The 20,160-nt window shown below is 41.9% G+C and overlaps 1 protein-coding gene across 1 annotated transcript in view; it reads right to left on the bottom strand.

The window, feature by feature from the left end:
• Positions 1–20,160, bottom strand: part of FRAS1 (Fraser extracellular matrix complex subunit 1) — a 479,756-nt gene that overhangs the window by 265,015 nt on the left and 194,581 nt on the right. The window contains exons 8-14 of the mRNA XM_006778222.2: positions 18,524–18,625; positions 18,038–18,229; positions 12,783–12,872; positions 10,693–10,728; positions 8,712–8,859; positions 7,134–7,277; positions 5,624–5,758 (exon numbers count right to left, since the gene is read on the bottom strand). Coding sequence (XP_006778285.1) covers positions 5,624–5,758; positions 7,134–7,277; positions 8,712–8,859; positions 10,693–10,728; positions 12,783–12,872; positions 18,038–18,229; positions 18,524–18,625 — 847 coding nt within the window. The remainder of the gene's footprint in view (positions 1–5,623; positions 5,759–7,133; positions 7,278–8,711; positions 8,860–10,692; positions 10,729–12,782; positions 12,873–18,037; positions 18,230–18,523; positions 18,626–20,160) is intronic.

The raw sequence follows: 20,160 nt of genomic DNA, 5'->3' as shown, positions 1-20,160 counted from the left end.
AACACCGGATGGAGGAAAAAATCGACAACCTCTGCAAGAAGCAAGAAGAAACAGATGAAAAAATCAATAACATATGGAAGAAGCTAGAAGAAACAGATGAAAAAATCAACAACTTAAGTAAGACAAGAAGAAATGAGGATAGGAGATGATGCATCTAGAAGACCTGCTGCCACCCCACAATAGGTCACCTAAGCATGGGGAAGGCCAAAGATGATCTAGTCTGAGCTTGTTCACTCCAGCTCCTCTGCCACAGGGAGGGGCAAGCCCACGGGTCAGCTCCCACAGGCAGAGCAAGCTCTCTTCCTGCTCAGCCCCTGCTCCTGCCATGCCTGCTTCCCCGAGGTGGGGAAGAAAAAAGTCACACAAGCCCAGAGAGTCCCAAACAAGGTGAACCCAAAAAGACCCACACCAAGACACATCATAATTACCATGGCAAATGTTCAGGACAAAGAGAAAATCTTACAGGCTGCAAGAGAAAGACGGAAAGTCACATACAAGGGATCTCCCATTAGATTATCAAATGATTTCTCAATAGAATAAACTCCATAGGTCTTGAGTTTTTAAATTTTTTGTGTTACTCTGTAAGCAGCGGCTAACTCTGCCTTCAGTGAAGCTCACTATAGGCAAAGACAGAGTCTTATTTATCTTCATAGCCTCAGGACCTAGAGTGGTCAAAAGGGAATGAATGGAGGAGTGAGAGAAAGGGAACAGGGAAGAGGGGTAATGGAAAGTACATTTCAAATCTCCTAACATATATGCAGGGCTTCTAGGTAGCAGGCACCATCCTTAACCCTACCAGACTGCTGTACCAATTTTTCAGTAATTTCCACACAAAGGTGGAATATTGGCACTAGATGAAAGGTAGACCTATTTTCTACAATGTCTCCAAGTTCCATCTTATTCTAACCATTTGTTTGCATGTAACTAACATTTTTCAATATCATGTTGGTTTTTTCTCTTTAATGCTCAGGAGCCCAGGTACAGGGGACAGTTAGGTTCAGGGCCTCAGGTCTGGTAGGATTAAGGACATGTGTGCATTTACTCATCTAATCCTCACAAGAACACTATGTGGCCGATGTTACTGTCTCTGCTTTACCCATAAGGCAACTAAAACACAGAGTTCAAGAAGTGCTCGTTGTAAAGGGCGGAGGCAGGCCTGGAAGCCAGGCGGTTTGCCTCCAGAGCCTACGGTCTTAAGTGCCGTGTTTCACTCCCTCCCTCCCATCTCAGGATCTGCAGAATGAAGGCAGCTCTCGCCATGGAGTAACACAGCTCCATCCTCGGGCCATTATGCATAACAAAAGTGTTAAGGAGACAAAACAAACACTGGTACACATATAAAAATGGGTTACATTCTACTTTCTCTACTCAAAGTCCATTCATTTCAAACTAATCTCACATGGAGTATATTAGTTTGCTTGTTTTAAGTTTTCTTCTTCTGAGCTCATATATGTAGGATTTGTGTGCACAATTCAATGGTCCTGCCAGACTGGAACAGAATTTGATTGAAAAGAGGAGCAGGACAAGCAAGAAAGAATGTTCTGAGGTCATGGTGAGCTCAGCCTGAATCCAGATGTAGATTTAATGCCTGGATTTCTAAGAAGAGGCAATGGAACCACCACTCTGATAGGAGAAAACCATACATTCAGGACAAGTGGTATCCAAGAGCCATGCAAAAAGGGGGCAAGGTGATGGGGGTGAAGGAGGGGGAAAGGAGCATCTACACATGCTTCAAGCCTGACCATCAGGCTGGGGGTGATGATGAGATGAGCTGTTCATTCCTGAAAATGGATCACAACAGGGCAAAGTGGCAGGAAGCAAAGTAGAAGTCCAGTCCTAGGGCCTGATGTCATGGTGTCAAGAATAGGACAGGTTGGGCAACAGGCATGTTGGACCATATCCCAGGTTAGCCGAGAGGTTAAGGCAGAAGCCCGAATGCCAGGCCTAAATAGTGAGATGTGGGTACTAAGAGGGTGATTATCCTTGGCCTTACCAGTTGTGGGAAAGAGACAACTTACACGTTACCTGTCTCTGGTTGAGACTAGTATCAAAACTGGGTGGTTCTGAGTGTTAGTTACAAAGCATCAAACTCCAAAGTCGGGGAAGGCGAGGGAAAGGAAGCAGGGACTGGTATGGGGCACATAATGTTATCTATATGTACAACATTATTCAGTGTAGTCAAGCACAAGAATCTATACTAATAAAAGCCTAGGTGGCCCTCGCGCACAACGTCATCACGAGATGGCCACCACAAGATGGCTGTATGCACAGCGGAGGCAGGGCCCATTGGCCGCTCTGCGTGGTGCCTGGGGGGGTCCCAAGGCTCCCCACAGCATGGAGGAGGGCAGTTCTAGCAGAGGAGGCAGGTCATGGCAGGGGAGGGCAGATGTGGGCGATCAGGCCAGCAGGGGAGGGCAGTTGGGGGTGATCAGGCCAGCAGGGGAGCAGTTAGGCGTCAATCAGGCTGGCAGGGGAGCATATAGGGGGTATCAGACTGGCAGGCAGAAGCAGTTAGGGGCAATCAGGCAGGCAGGCAGGCAAGCGGTTAGGAGCCAGCAGTCCCAGATTGTGAGAAGGATGTCCGACTGCCGGTTTAGGCCCGATCCCAGGGATCGGCAGTCGGACATCCCCCGAGTGGTTCCAGATTAGAGAGGGTGTAGGCCGGACTGAGGGACACCCATGCCATGCACAAATTTTGTGCACCGGGCCACTAGTATAACAATAATATTAACATATGTACACATATGTCCAGGTCTGTATGCATACAGCATGTGTGTATGTGTGTATATGCCAGAGAATTGAGGGGAAGGGAAAATGATAAGGGCTCTTAAAGTGTGGTTTCTGGCAGGACTCTTGTCTTCTTTCACTCCCCTCGGCTTACCTGCTTGAACTCTTTTGTTGAAGAGCCATGTTTATGTAATGCTTGGCTCTGCCCCACATTTTTCATTCTGCCTATATCTCACACAGTGGGCATGAATATTAATCAGGTAATTCCTGGTAATTAGTTTTCTCAGCACAATGTTCACTTTATTTTGGTTTTGATGGGTCAATAAAGTGGAGAATTATGCCAACATAACACAAATGACCCTGCCAAGAGGAATGAATCCAGAAAAAACCTGTTGTAATCATAGAATGGCAGGCTTCTTTTTGAAAAGTTTAACACATACTGAAAGAGCACTGGTTGACCAACTGTCTTCGAAGGTCAATGGTGAAAAGTCACCCAAAATGACACAAGCAGAAATATTGGAAAAAATTCCAATAATGAGAAAGGATTAAACAAAAAGATAGTATATAGACATAGATAACAGCATGGTGATAGCCAGAGGGAAAGGGGCTGTTGCAGGGAAATGGAGGTGGGCAAAAGTGGGGAATGGGGGGAAAGAGACTTTGCTTGTGTGAAGATGATGTTTTATTGAGTTGTACACTTAAAACCTGTATGGTTTTGAGAACCAATATCACCCTAATAAATTCAATTTTTTTAAAAAAGATTATTTGGGCAGTAGTCTCAGCATCAAGACAGTATATAGAAATTGATCACAAGTTTAGCTTCAATTTTTAAAACATTTTCTCCCTCTTCTTTTCTCTCTCTCTCTCTCTCTCCTCTTGCTCTCTTCTGTCTTCTCATTTTATGCATAAAAATGCAACCAGGCTGAACTAAAGCAAATTGGTTTAATTCCCTGGAAGGAATTAAATTTTCCCAGCAATTCTCTACTAGAGGCATTTGTGTATGGCTTTGTGGATGGAATGTGAAAGCAGTCAGCTACATAAACCAATAATCAAGTGAAACATTACCTATTCTAAAGTGCCCTAAAATAGCATTAACATCACCAATTAAAACAGTGGGCATAAGAGAAAGGAGAATGCTTCCTCCAAAAGAAATAGGAAAAAATATTTTAAAGTAAATATGTATGTGGGATATGTGGTAGGGGATGGAAGCAGTAGGGAGGGTGGAATAAAATCTAAGGGAAATTAATTCCCTCTTAAAGGCAAATCTGTCACAGGAGTGCTAGTAGGAGGTCTCTTTGATGGGATAGAAGAAAGGAGTGAAGAATACATCCAATGATTTCATCAAATTGAAATTTCAGCCATTTACCTAAATTGCCCAAACATTAGACACTTACAAAGCCGTTTGTATGTGCCCACTCTGAACCTGTTCTAAAATAACAGGTAAATAGAAGATGACAAATAATAAACATTAAGGGTTCTTTTCTCTTTTATGGTTGAAACTTGTATTGAAACACGGTCCATCAAGGATCATTAAGGGGTAGTACGTTCCTTCATCATTACACACTTGTTCAACAAATGCTGAATGCTTTGTGCAGCCCTTGATGCTGGGGATATAGAGACACAGAAGATATTCCTGTAGCCCTCAAGCCAGGCTCTGAAGCTAGTATGGCTTCCATATTCCCTCAAGGGACTGGCCCCACCATCCTCACATCTGCATGCACAGACAGCACCAGTGTTTCCTTTTAAGATGATGTCCACAGTCCTGTGGACTGTGCTTCTGACCACAGCCTGGAATGAGGGGACCAGCAGCCTCCCCACATGGAATCTTCACATGGCCTTAGAGCTCTTCAGCTTGCACATCTGAAGAATATTATGCACTTATCCTCTTTTAATCTTCATATGATTTCCCTGAAAATCTAACCGAGGGTATGAAAGAGAGGAGCATATCAGTTGACCTTCAAACTGGCCCACCTTCTGATTATCCTCATGAATCTGCCCATTTTCTGCCCAGGTGATAGTGTAGTTAACATAATACCTGGAGTAACATTCCAGAAGCTCCCTCTGGCCTGTCTACCTTATCAAATTTACCTTCCACTGCAGACCTGCCTCAGCCTCTGGGCACCCCTGGTTACCTGTCTCCTCAGGAAGAGGACTCCGCCCTTAGGACGCGGCCTCTGTCTTTCCTTTCACTGTTACCCATTCTCTCATTTCTGCACTTAAAAATTCTTCATATATATACTTTTTTCCTTATACCCATGATCATAACACTATTGCAAAAGTGATCAAGTATAAACAATAAATTAAATGATATTAAGACTACTCCCACCTCCAGAGACTGTTACAATATGAGAATTTCAACTAGACATTAATTTAAAATAAAAGCATGCATATAAAGCTGATAAAATACATAGATAATAAAGCAAGAGGACATTTAAATGCCTACTTTTTTTGTCCAAGTTCGTTATTATGATGTCACTTTCTTATTTCTGCTTCTCCCTCTCTCTTTAGGTGGAAATGAAGTTTAAAAAATATGTAGATGTATTTTCTCCTATATTTTCATTTAAGCCCTTTGTATTTATACTATGAAGGAATCTAACTTATAACATAATGACAATCCTGAACCAAAAGTATGGGGCTAATCAAATACTGTCCCAGTGCCCCCAAATGTGTGCAGAAAGACTTATAAAAATTACATCACATACGCACAGCACTAAAGCACTAATGAGGTTATAAAAACAACATATGCCCTCTCTCTCATCCACTGTTCTCATCCCATCAGGAGTCCGTTCAGAATTTCTTTGAAGCTACTTACAGCTCCTAGTGACCCCAGATGGCTTAGGAGTAGGGAGTGGCTTTCTCAGTGGCCCAGCCAGCTGTTGGTCTGGCCAGTGGTTACCTGCACAGGAGTGGCGATCTTGGTAGAAGCCATCCCCGCAGGTGGACACACACTGCCCATGCCGCATCAGCAGGGGCGGCTGGCAGGAGGAGCACTCCAGGCCACTGGAACACGTGGAGCACTGAGGCTGGCAGGCTGCTCCGGACAGGGTTGGGAGAAAGAAAAGGGAAGCTCTGATTAGCTCAAAGACACCACTGCAGAGTCATTTCCTGCACAGCTCAATTCTGAGGCTCTGGGGTCACAGGAAATAAAAAAGAAAAAAAAAATCTTAGCCTTCAATCATAGAGCATCTATTTCATGCCAAGCACTGTACAAAGTGCTTTAATATACAAATGCATTTCATCGTTATGGCAACCATATGGGATAGATATTATTAATCCCCATTTTACAGATGAGGAACAAACTCAGAGGTTAAGGAGCTTGACCAAGGACACATGAAACTGGCATTTGAAGCCAGGCAGTTAGGTTCAGGGGTCTGAGTTATTTTCTTTTTATCCACTAGTCCCCAATATCTTTCTCACTCAACCATTGCACAAAAATACCCCTGGCCTCTTGCCCTTCACAACCTATGGCAGAGATATAAATAAATTTCAAACAGTCTGAAGACTATAAATCAGGAAAGAAAGGAGTAAATGAATAATCGCAAAAATAATAAAAACAGTTGACCTATATTGATCCATGACTATATCCTAGACACTTCACATGTATTGACACACTTAATTTTCACAAGAACCGTTTGAGGAAGGCACCAGTGTTACCCCATTTTACAGATGAGAATATTGAGGTACAGAGAGCTTAAATACTCACAGCCAGGGTATGAACCTATACACTCTTAAATTCATAGTTAATACTATGATTCAGAAATAGAGGAAAAAGCAACTATGGTTTGACCTCAACCATACTAAATTTTCCCAGGTAAGTTCTCCTTTTCACTTCATATAAGAATTCTAAAATACACATGAACACATTCTGGATCCGCTGGTAAGAACCCATGAGAGATGAGCTCTATTACCAACTCCCTGTGTGATGTTGAGAAAGCAGGTTAATTCTCTGTCCGGTAAGAACCCATGAGAGATGAGCTCTATTACCTGTGTGATGTTGAGAAAGTAGGTTAATTCTCTGTTCCACAGGTTCCACATTTGCAAAATGAGAAAGTTCTAATAAGTGATCTCAAAGGTCCGTGTCAATACTGAAGTTCTATCTTGGATTCACTGCATGTTTTAATAAATGACACCAAGCATCCTGATATTACTATCCTTCAAAAAATGAAAAATCCAGCTATGACTACATAGCAAGCATCTGCCCTCCCCATCACCTATCTGCCAGTAAGACTAGAAATACCTGTAAAATATTAGAAGAAAGAGACCTGCAGGTAAAGAAGTCGAGTAACCTATGGATGGCTTTACTATCTAATAATGGTTTGGGAGTTGTGCATTTCCTGCATCCAGGACCCCCTCCTTGACAGCAGTCAGCCTCTGTCCACCTCTGGATGCTCTGCTTGGAGCCATACCTAAACAGAGGGCCCCAGCCTGGTAAAATCCTGGGCCGCAGCTGTGCACACACCGTCCATTCCGCAGCAGCTTCGTGGGGTCCTGGCAGAGGACACAGTGGTCTGGAGATTGAGAGCAGGTCAAGCAGTCTGGGTGGCAGTAAACTGCAATCAAAGATAAAGAAGAAGAGAACTCAGTAAAGACCATCTAATTTATTTCTCTTACATCATCCCCAAAAAAGAGCTGAATGGAATATGAAGAACAGAAAACTCTAAAACTTAAGTAGGAAAAAGGCTCCCAAATAGAAAAAAATATTTTAATGCAAGATTTCCTAAAATCCCTCCTTACTGAAATGGCATCACTGTCTCCTATAGCTTCAAATTAAAGATGCTAAAAACATTACCAAACCAGCCTATTAATGCTTCTACCTGCAGGAATTCCTCTTAAGACAGGAATGGCTAGCTCTACAATATATGATTTAAACAGATTTGATAATTTATGACTTTTCAGATGTTCTTAAGCTTTGATGTGCATAAAACGTTAAGACATAAAACCGATATTTTTTAAAAAAAAAATTGTATTTTTTAAAAAAGAAATACAGCCAGTTTTCTTCTTTTTCTCTAAAATGTCAAATCTCATTCCCCGTAACTGGGATTATCACTGAATTTAACGGTAATTGTCCGCAAAGAATTTCCTTCAGGTATTAAAGTTGTCAAGGACCTGATTTTCAAGGTATGCTACATTATCATGTGCTAAATGTTTGCTTTGGAAAACCCAGAGAGCCACTTTGGTGAAGGTAATGTAATTAAAACATAAAGTTGCTTTGCTCTTCTCATAATACACTCTTCATGAAACACTGTGATTAGCCAAAATAAGTTGAGTGCTACAACTGCCAATATGGAAAACTGCAACCCATGGATGAAAACAATTAATTATGAAATATGAATGGAAGAAAATGCCACTTCTCTGAGAGACAAAGCTCATAGGCAAATTACTGCTCAGCCAGAGTAACCCCAGCGCTTGCCAACAATTATTAACTGGAACTAATTCCACCCCAGGTGATTTGAAAGCAGAGTTTCAGGACAAGTAGGTAAAAATTTCCTTTGGAAGAAATTAATGAGTCTTTAAACTTCAAAAACCCTTTTGAGAATTGCAAAAGAAACCATCTGTTTAATTGCTCACCTTTAAAAAAAAAAATGGACATCCATAACAAACTTTCAGCAATTGTCCTTATAGCTTAAAAACTGAAACAGTCCTACCAAATCGTTGCCTTTACAAGTTTTCAAAAATTATGTTATTTGATTTTTCACAATAACTTTGTGAGGTAGATAAAGCACATTTTATTGACAAGAAAATTAAGGTTTAGAGATGGTCAATGACTTGGCCAGGAGTCATATACTCATCATCCGTTGAATTTGGCAAATACCTGGACAAAGATGAATTAACATCATTTGTTAGAAAAATTAGGAAGGAAAAAACAACAGAGTCAATGGGTGGTTTGGGAAAAAAAAAAAAAAAGCAAGGGCAGGGGGAGAGGATCTGAGTTCTTTTCGGCAGCAGAAAACATCTCAGTAGAAATAAATTAGATATGGACCCACCTGCCGTGCATTCTGGGCAGCACTGTCCCTTCACCACCTGGGCTAGTGTGGCCACTGGACACAGTGGACACGAGGGCTCATAGCAAGTTACCTGAGCCCCCCGGCACTCACACAGCTTGCAAGGGCCATCCTCCCAGTTCTCTCCCTCCTACATGAGACAATAAAGGTGTTGTTAGCAGAGTGCAGAGATTCTGAAGACAGTTTGCTGATGGAGAATTTATCATTTCCATATGGGACAAAGTGAAGGCTCCTGATCAGTACCATGTCAAACCTAACTCTGAAAGAGGACATTAGTAGAGGTGTCTTAAATTTAAAAGAACAGTATTTCTAATTCTTTGTTTTTAATTGGGTTATTTTAATATAGAACCCAGGCAGAGAGATACTTTGTGAAAGCATTCTGGGGCTCCCACAATAAGCATGAAGCATAGAGCACTTGTTTCCCATCCCATCTCACAGAGAAAACACCAGAGGGGTTTACTCGGTACTTAGTGATTAGCAGATACATTGCCTACAATTTTCATAATAACAATAAGAAGCTGGTGGAAGCCCCGAATTTCCTTATGGTTGCTATGGTAAGAGTAACAGTAGTGTCATTGTATTCTTAGTGAAACTTCTGGCAGGTATCTTTTTTAAAAATATATGTTTTATTGATTTTTTTGCAGAGAGGAAGGGAGAGGGATAGAGTTAGAAACATCAATCAGCTGCCTCCCGCACACCCCCTACTGGGGATGTGCCCGCAACCCAGGTACATGCCCTTGACCGGAATTGAACCTGGGACCCTTCAGTCTGCAGGCTGACTCTCTATCCACTGAGCCAAACTGGTTAGGGCCTGGCAGGTACCTTTTTAGTGGGCTATAGATGTGCCAAGGGCAGCTTTACACTAAAATATTTTTTCCTGCCCTAACTGGTTTGGCTCAGCGGATAGAGCTTCAGCCTGCTGACTGAAGGGTCCCAGGTTCAATTCTGGTCAAGGGCATGTACCTGGGTTGCGGGCACATCCCTAGTAGGGGGCGTGCAAGAGGCAGCTGATCAATGTTTCTCTCTCATCGATGTTTCTAACTCTGTATCCCTCTCCCTTCCTCTCTGTAAAAAATCAATAAAAAATATATATTTTAAAATATTTTTTCCCGCCAAGCAAATTGTGGTAATAAACATTAGTACTTTGATAGAGAGTCTACTGTGAATTATAAAGAGTATTTATTTATTTATTTATTGCTTGCTATCCCACTTGCCCAGAATATAGGAAAAAGACAAAGGTTCCCACCAGAAGGTTTTGGGGGTGATGAAGGAGGTAGAACAGGTAATAGGAGAACATATTTTAAGACAAAGATTTGATAACATATTTATTAAGCCAAACCATGTTAAAATTCCAATGTGGCAGTATTTAGCAACAATGAATGACAATATTACAAAAACGAGAGAGAGTATCTTGAGAAAGCAGAAATGCTTTTCTTCCATTTCAAGGCAGACCAGATTCTATATCCTCCAACAGTGTAAGGTTGCTCAGAAGAACAAACATGCTTACATTTTCCCTTAAAAAGAAACCATACAACACTGTCCTGCAAACACAAGAGAGAGTGAACATGTGGTATTGCTTGGAGAGTGAACACTCTCAAGACCCAAAAGCTCTCTCTTGAATGCTCTGCAGTACATGAAATTGCACTAATGGCTAAACTGAGCTATTTTAGGCCAGAAAATTCAGGAGGAGAAAATCATCACAGGAATGAAAAGGATCTATGTAGGAGCTTGTATTTGAAGTATTCGTTACCAATTGGGGGAGGGGGAGACAAGCTAAAGAAAGGAGGAAAAGTTCAAAGAATCAAAGTCTTAGTTATTATTAAGATTCTTAATCTGAGGCCAGGGCCATCAAACATGACTGTCACAAATCCTAAGGCAGTAAGGTTCCACATAACAGCTTATGCAGATCATTGCTTAAAACAATTTTATAAGTGTCTACATAAAGTTAAAAATCTATACTTACTGGAATATGTTTAACTTCACTTGCATTTGAGGACATCTAGGGACAAAGAGAAATGTTTTTATTATACCACTAAAAACACCATTAGGCTGAGCTATCTGTTTTTTTCATTAGGAACTATCCATCTTCCCCCAAGTGACATGCAATACCATTCGTCAGTTATGAATAGGAATAAAATCTATCTTTATATAAAACGAGAAAAGCATAGCAATATGAGGCGAAGAAAAGAAGCCCAGGAAATATTTTTAAATTCTCATTCTCACATTGTGTTTGAGCACTTGGCTTCCATTCCCCTCAATGGGAAGGACTTCACAGTCAAGAGACCTAACTTTGTAAGAACCTCTTGAATCTTACACAGAACTAGAAAGAGCATTAAGGGGATTTGCGCTTATTTAAAATAATCTAAAATTTATTTTAATTCTACTGAGCTTAATTGACCTCCAAAAATGAGCAGAAAAATTAATACTATGATTGAGAAAATACAGATTCAACATCTACAGGGAAACTTTAATCTCTTAAATTCTTAAGAAACAAGAATGACTGAATTATGAAACACCACTATTAAACAATGCCAACAACATAATAATATCATTTTAAAGCTGTTTTGTGTGTGCCAGGCACTGTTCTAAGTGCTTTATACATATCATCTCAATAGACCCATGAGCTAGTACCATTTTTATCCCTACTTTACAGCTGAGTATTATTACATAATTTGCCCAAGATCACAGTATGTGGCAAAGTAGGGATCTCAATCTAGTGCTTGCACACTAACCCTACACAATACTGCCTCCTCAACACATACAGAACACTGGCAGGTGGATAGATGCAATCTACCCAGATCACAGAGAAAAAGTATATAAGAATCAGTTCACAAATCAAAGTACCTAATCCTAATTCTTATAATCCTCTTCTGATTGGTCAATGAAGCAGTTGTATTTATGATCAACAGGCAGGTTTTTTAAGAACACGGTGAACTTATTAACATTCCACAACCTCATGTGAAAAATATGGGATACATGAATAGAATACATTTGAAAAGATTAAGATAAATATTTTTTCCTTTGGCTATACAGTAAAAAAGTACAGATATAAGGAGAAATAAAACTTTAGCAAGCAGAGTTTCAAAACATCCAATCCATCAAAATTCTTTGATCCTATCTGCAAAATAAATCCAGGGTCTGGTCACTTTTTACCACTTCCTCCCTAGGCCAAGACACCATCACCCTTTCTCTGGACTATGGCAAAACCTTTGAACTGAACCACCTGCTTCCAGTCTCGTCCCCTCTGTCCCTCGATCAAGTAGCAGCCCAAATGATCCTCTCACAAGTAATCCAGATCCCAGGTACTGCTCTGCTTAGCACTGCCCAACAGCTGCCATCTGCATCAGGGTAAATGCATCTTTATCACTGAACCTCATCTCCAACTCCTTTCCCCTCAGTCACTTGGTGTCAGCAATACTCTTTTTTAAAAATATATATTTGTATTGATTTCAGAGAAGAAGGGAGAGGGAGAGATAGATAAAAACATCAATGATGAGAGAGCATCGTTGATCAGCTGCCTCTTGCACCTCCCACACTGGGGATGGAGCCTGCAACCCTGACCAGAATCAAACGGTGACCTTCTGGTTCTTAGGTTGACACTCACTGAGCCACATTAGTCGGGCTGTCATACTCTTGCGGTTTCTTGAACGCACCAAACACATTTCTGCTTCAGGCTTTTTCAATTGCTGAGAAATTGTGCTCAAATTTCTCTGCCTGAGAGACTTCCCCAACCACCTTACATAAAAGAGCGCATGCCTCCATCCCAGGTACTCCCTAGTCCATTAAGCTGCTTTATACTCTAGGCAGAACTTTGTCCTCTGTGTTCCCACACTACAATGTAAGCTCCATGAGAGTATGGACTGCACCTACTATGTCTGCATCTGCATCCCCAGTACCTGTCACATAGTAGGTCCACAATCATATTTGTTGAACAAATGAATAGGTGAAAGAAATGAGGAGTTAATACCCCCTCACTAAATTAATTTTGAATTATTAGCTCTTTTTTTGAATTATTAGTTCTTAATAGCCTTTAGTTATTTGCCCTATACTCACAAATTCTGCATTTTCTTCATAAACACAATAGCCACTCCTTGAAATGCATTCAGGACAGCATTTTCCATCTAAGTGAATTAATTCTTCACCCTGTAGAAGTAAGGGTTGCAGAGACTTATCAAATTAACATCCCCAGGTAGCAATGCTAAATTTCGAAGCAGCTGGATTCCCTGACTGGAATAAAAAACGTTGAGCGCTCTCTTGCGCCTTGGCCCCCACCACCACCACCACCACCACCACCACCGCACTGTCTTCCTACAGAAAGTCTGCTCAGTACAGTCACTAGTCATCCCCAAAACCTTTTTCTTCCAGTTCTGGTGATACTTGTGCACAGATCCCTAAATAATTTCCTACCCAGGATCAGGAGCTCACATGAATAACAAGAATGGCCAAGGTTAATGTTGCCGTCTTGGAAAGTTATGAGCTTCAGAAAAGGATCAGGCTTTCTTTAATACACAAGGTTTGAACTTGTGGTTCGGTTTCATTTACAGCTCAAGTCAAACCAATGTTTTCCCTTGAAAACAAAACCAGACACGTTCCTCTGTGCACAGATGTAGTCTCAGGCATAAGTTAAACATAGAACAATGGCTATTCAATATTCTGAAACTGTTATCTAACTTACATAATCACTATTTTTAAAAATTATGAGGCAGGAAAAAAATGCCACACTAGGAAAGTAGATGTTTAACTTTGAAATTGTTATTATTTTAACTTCCCAATATCAGCAATTTCAAAATTTTTGTTTTTAATTACAAAATAATAATAAATACTTAGTATAAAAATTAAATAATTCTGAATTTTGTAATTGAGAAAGTATAATTCCACTGGAGCTTCACCTCTCAGGGAATCTCCGGTTAAAAATACAATCTCCGTTTACAATTTTTTGTATGCATACACTAACATCTAATATCTATGAGCCAAAAAGTATTCTTGAAAGCACTTTTCACTTTGTAAAGATATATCTGTTTTCTAAAAAATGGTGATGTCTCTTTAAATGAAGACATTATTTATTTGGGAACTATATTATATCTAAAGTGTAGAAACCATGTTAGGCCAAAAACTAAATCATGTAAGATAGCTTAAACAGAATAATCACAATGATATTTTATGTTTAAAACACTGTGCATGAAAGAAAAATATAAAAACAGCATTGGTTGCTTTGAATTGTAGCATTATGAATAGATTTTAAAGTCTCTTTCACTTTTCTTGTCTTCAATTTCCTAAAATGAAAATGTATTATTTTAATGAAGGAAAACATAAACATTTTAAAGAAACAAACAAACAAAAAACACCACACACATGAACTTTTTAGTGTCTAAGAAGTAATGTCAATAAGAAGGGAGTTCTATAGATCGATGCCTATCAAAATCTAATGCCAAATCAGAGGACAGTGGGTGCTACAGAGAGCAGACTATTTACATATAAATTGTTTTGCAGAAATGTGACAAATGAGCTAGTAGTGAAGGCATAACCCAGAAACACGGTGAAATTTGATTTGAAAGCGTAAAAAGGGGTTTATAGGCATGTAATCTACGTTGCTTAAAACAATGTTTTGAAACAAGACAGAGTATGTGTACTTCTATTAAAGACAAAATGTGTGAGATTCTTGAGTGCCCACTACAATACAGAGACAACGCTGAAGATGGAGCCTGCATTACCCCAACAAAGCAAAGAAGGTGGCAGCTCTGAGTTTTCTTTGCTCCTGTAGGTAACAGCAAGCCCTGCGCCCGGGCAGCAAGGATTCGGTTTTGGTGAGGTGGTTAGTTCTAAATACATCTGTTATTTATAGAAGCCTGGATGCCCCAAACTGTGTCAGTTCACTGCGGTGGGGAACTCACTCCAATTAGCTTTTGACTTTTGCTTGGAGAAAAATTGCTTTGTGAAACAAAACTAATTCTTTTTCTTTTGAGAAGATTCTGCTGCATGGGCCAAACGAATTCTGCTCACCCCTCCCCACTGACTCACACCTATATCCACCCACCAGACAAAGTCTCCACACACCTGCCCACTGGGAAAGGAAACACTCTTCTGAGAGGTTTTTCCTTTACTGGAGAAGGGGAAGGCGCCTCACTTTTATGGCATGCCTACCCCCTCCCATGCACTTTGCTACAATCACCCATCCATCGCCCCATACGTTTATGTCTCATATATAGGGTGGGGCAAAGAAGGCTTACAGTTGTTCACTTGGAAAATAATATAATGATTAATAAACATAATACAATAAACTGTGTTTCACGTATTCACAACTATAAACCTACTTCGCCCACCCCTGTATGCATGAATGCTAGATCCCTTAAAAAAAAAGATAATTTGATTTTTTTATCTGAATTCATCTTTAAAGATAACACAAAATATAGGAAAATGAAAATCATCATATTGTGCTATTCTACTGTTGATTTATGTTCCTACATCTAGGAATTTGGTTTTACTATGTCAAAGACAAGGGTCATACCATATTCTCCTTTTTTTGTTGTTGTTTTGTTAATCCTCACCAGAAGATATTTTTTCCATTGATTTTTAGAGAGAATGGGAGGGAACGAGCCAGAGAGAGACACATCGATTGGTTGCCTCCTTCATGTACCCCCACGGGGGCCAGGGATTGAACACGCAACCCAGATACATTCCCTTGGCCAGGAATCAAACCTAAGATCCTTCAGTGTGTGGACCAATGCTCTAACCACTGAGCAACACCTGCCAGGGCACCATGTTCTCCTTTTTAAAGAAGAGTTGCGTCCTGATTTCAATGCTCTTCAGAATACTGCTGTTGATAACCAGTGAGATAATCATTACAATTGTGAAGCTACACAATTTGCTTCCTCATCTTTGTGGATGTGCAAACACTTAGACTTAATCCACCCTTGCTATCCAAGATTAGAAATCTAATGACCTTGATATTCTAGAAAAGGCAGCAAGTAGGTGAGAATTGAATAAAAATACCAGTAGCATATTTTCACTGCTCCCTTGGGCAGACATAATCATTTTCTGCAGGTGTTCCTAATGCATTTAATTCATACTTCCATAATTGTTAGTGTCACCACATATTATAATTTCTGTCTATGTATCTGACTTCCCCAAAGGTTAGGAACTCTTAGATCAGAGTGTGTCTTGTTCATCTTTCTATATCCAACTAAACAGAAGTAGGGAAGTTAGTATGTCCAAGCTTTTCCAAGGTCATTAACCATACTAACCAAGGTTAACATGCCCAGGTTTACACAAGGTCATTAACCAAGGTCATTATTTACAGATGTACGGCATAGAAAGAAGGCTAAGCAATATTCTTTGTAAGATTCGATTTTAGTTAAAATATCACTTATTTTTGTTAATATATTTTATTTATTTCAGAGCGAAAGGGAGAGGGAGAGATAGAAACACCAATGATGAGAGAGAATCATTAATGGGCTGCCTCCTGCATGCCCCCTACTGGGGATCAAGCCCACAACCTGGGCATATGCCTGGGAATCAAACCATGACCTCCTGGTTCATAGGTCGATGTTCAACCACTGAGCCACTCTGGTCAGGCAAATTTCACTTCTGATAGTGTTTCCAGTTTAGAACCCTGCACCTTAAATGAAATTTAGGAACATGGAAGTAATGTGGAAAAAAGCACCTGAAGAAATAGGAGAGAAGATGAGGTGGGGATGGGAGATGAAAGTGGAAAGAGATGAGGCAGTGCTATTGAAGACTACCGAGGGCCCTCTCCACTTACTTCCACAGTTGCTCCTCGTTTTCCCTAAAAACAGAGAAGACCTGGCTTATGCTGCCACATGTAGGTGTCACAGGAAGCACTTGGAAACTCCCCAACATTGGGGGTAATAGGTCAAATGATCTTCTCTGAGAGCGACTCCTTGTTCAGACAAAATAGATGGAGGAAGGACTCACCCGACCAGGATCATGTCTTCCATAAACCCAAAGATCTGAGACAAATTAAAACCTTGGGAAATAACCCAGCATCCTCTGGGCAGACTGCCGAGGCCAGGAAGCCCTGCCTCAGCCCGAGAGAGGGAGAAAGACAAGGGCCCTGATTAGGGTTTTTCTCATCTTCATCCAACAATTCTGACGCCCTGACATAATGAAGGAGAAGAAATGAAAAGGTGTGTGGGGGGAAGTAAATCTGCAAGGAGCAAGACCCGCTTTACTTAAACATGTCTCAGGTCTGCCAGGACTCCGATGTAGGAGGCAAATGAAAAATAACCCTGTCAAGGCAGGCTTGTTTGCGAGGTTGTTCCTCCTTAGGCTCAGTGTGAGGAGGAGCTGAGACGTGGGGAGGAAGAATTAGAAAGAAAAATATCTTTACAGACACCCAGTGCCTCTGATCCCCGGAGTTTCCCTCTTCTGTTCAAATTCACAACCCCGCGGGGAACTGGTGGGGCGGAAGGGAGCGGTAGGGGAGAAAGAGGCAACTTTAAAAGCAATTTGTTTTGCAGTGGGTAAAAATTGAGTTCAAAGTGAGAGAGAAAAAAGAAGCAATTTCCCTATAATATACTATAGTGCAAACAGGGGCTACTTTGTGAGAGGCTTCTAGAAATTCAGCAGACAGCAGAAGTTAAAAGAGGTCAAGGGAGTTAATTACTCTTGACCCCCCCTCCCCCCCCACACACACACACACTCTCACTCTCACAGTTTGTTCTTTTTACTGCACCACACATGAGATATATCAGGGTCAAGAGTCTACTGATTTAAAGCCATCTCAGGTAAAATAAATTCCAATAAGTCTCCAATTTGGGGACCATGCCACTATTCAGAAAGGCAAGTGGAGCTCCCCCCCCACACACACACACTTAGAACAAAAGCATAAAAACATTTTATTCTCTTTCCTGGGCACCAGGAGCAGCCCCTCGGTGCTGGCCCTCCTCTCTGAGTAACCGCTGCCAGTGGGCCTGCAGCAGAAGCTGAGCCTGGAGCCCCCGAGGGCCCCTGTCTCGCAAGCACAGCCAGCTGGGCAGGCACCAGCAACGAGGTCAGCTGCACTGGCGGAGAGGCTCATGGCCACATCGTGTCCTTCCCTTCCTGTGTCTGTCCCAGGCCTTCCCCTCTGACCAGATGCCCTGAGCGCTGAAGGCTCCAGGGGACTGTTCCGAGCCTGTCTGAGCAAACAGGGACATTTACTTTAAACCACAGCATCCTCGTGCTAGAAGCAGTCCACCTGCTGGCCGGGTGGGCCCCTCTGCTGCCAAGAAGTAGGGAACCGGGGAGAGACCCCCTATCCCACCAGAGAGCGCTCTCACAGTCCAGGTGGAAATGCCCTTGCTTCTTACCTGGGCACACTCCACCCTGGCACACTCTCCGGTGTGGCAGGTCACTCGGCCGCGGTCACACACGCAGAACTCACAGGCGGAGCCCTGCCACATCTCATCCTGGTACCGCACACTCCCAAGGTGGGAGCAGCTTCCGGCAGGAGACACACATTCCTCACAGCACTCCCCATGGCGCTGAGCCCTTCTCTGACCCTGAGGAAACAGGAAGAAGGGAGGGTGTAGAAGGGTGCTCAGGAGACATCCCAGCCAGTGGGACAGGAGGCCATATCGCATCACCACCCTCTCTTCTTCCCCCACCTCACCCAGCCCGGCATGTCTGCCTCCCCTCAGCCCTCCTTCCTGGAAGCAGACCTTTCATACCTTTATACGATATACTAAACATTATAAACTTTTGATTGCCCCAAAGGACACACTGGACTAAGAAACCCATGTCTGACGTGGTCCAGAATAAAACTTTGAAAATCACGCTACACGCTCTCTCGGTACCTTTTCACATCTCAGAGGGGGGCAGGCTTGCGTGTGGCACCGGACCTTGCCCCGGTCACATAGGCAGGTGGTGCAGGCGTTTTCACTCCATTGTTCACCATGCTGAGTAAAGAAGCCAGTCAGAGAAGATAAATACCACATGACCGCACTCATTTGTGGAATATAATGAACAACATAAACTGATGAACAAAAACAGATCCAGAGACAGAGAAGCATCGATCAGACCGTCAAACCTCAGAAGGAAGGTAGGGGAGGGTGGAGGTAAGGGGGAGAGATCAACCAAAGGACTTGTATGCATGTATATAAGCCTAACCAATGGACATGGACAACAGGGCGGTGAGGGCATGAGTGGCGGGGGGGGGGGGGGGGCAATGGGGGATAAGGACCCATATGCAATACCTTAATCAATAAAGAAATTTTTAAAAAAGAAAAAGAAAAAAATTTAAAAAAAGAAGAAAGGGGAAAATCCAATGTCATGTGTATCAAGTAGAAACACAGGCCCGTCTGACCTGGAGCCACTCTGAATGTGCTCCTGAGAAATGATATCATTTAGGTAGCAACGGCCTCTCAGAACAAAGTCAATAAGTGTCTAGAGGGAACTCTGGATTAACTGTCATTCCATTCTCTTCATCCCACAGATGTGTTGAGGGCCTGCCCCATGCCAGGCCCACAGAGGACACATAGGAAGAGCCTGTTTGCTGGCTGGTCAATGGTCATTCGTTAGTTCTTCTTCTTTGTCAGGCAACCCAGCTCTCTCTGCCACATATTTATTTTCCCAGCTTCCCCTATAGCAGGGCACAGCATTGTCCCAATCCTAACAGCGGGGACCGAGGGGAAGTTTGCTAGAGAGACAGAGGTCAAGAAGACTTTCTCCCCATGAAGAAAAGGACACTCCTTTCTTCCACCAGCCTTTAGTGATGGTTATGTGAGGATAAGCTGCCTGGGGCCCAGGCCATGCTGGGGACTGGAGGAGACAGGACAGAGGGCAAATGCTACATGCTGAGCATGGCAGGGTGGGAAGAACAAAAGAGCTTAGGTCCTTGATGACATCCCTGAGACCCGAACTGAACAACCCTGCAACTGCCCTACCTCTGAACTTCCTGTTATATGAGACAATAAATGTTTTCATTTTAGCTACTTTTAGAAGAGTATTTCTGTTCCTTGCAACCAAAAACCTCATAACATACACAGAGGCTATCTCTTCCATGAGAAATTAATCTAGCACATATATGGCTACTGTACTGGGCAGCACAGATCTAGTGCACCCAAAAATCCTTTACCTATTAGTTATTTGCATTCATATTTCATGTGATCTACCTATAATTTGTGACACCACCCTCAGATTCTCTACTGAGAGTTATAATCCCAATTTCTGTTTAATCTTCCTAAGAGTAGTTGACAAGCAAGAGAAGTAGTTGGGTTCACTCTTAATATGTTCTTTGCTTTTGAATAATGTAACTTCCTTTTGGCTCAGTTGGGGATTCCTAAGACAGAATATTCATTGATTTATTCCCTTTGTTGGACGGGTTTTTACTTGATGCCTACTATCTATTAGGCAGCTATCCAGACTGCCCAATAGTACTTTGAAGTTTAGAGGATCCACTACCACCAACCCTCTGCCTCCCTTCTCTCTCTCA

The sequence above is a fragment of the Myotis davidii genome, unplaced genomic scaffold (genome assembly GCF_000327345.1).
Source record: "Myotis davidii unplaced genomic scaffold, ASM32734v1 scaffold449, whole genome shotgun sequence".
Taxonomy (NCBI): domain Eukaryota; kingdom Metazoa; phylum Chordata; class Mammalia; order Chiroptera; family Vespertilionidae; genus Myotis; species Myotis davidii.
The sequence above is the reverse complement of the archived record's forward strand: the minus strand, read 5'-3'. Positions and strand labels throughout refer to the sequence as shown.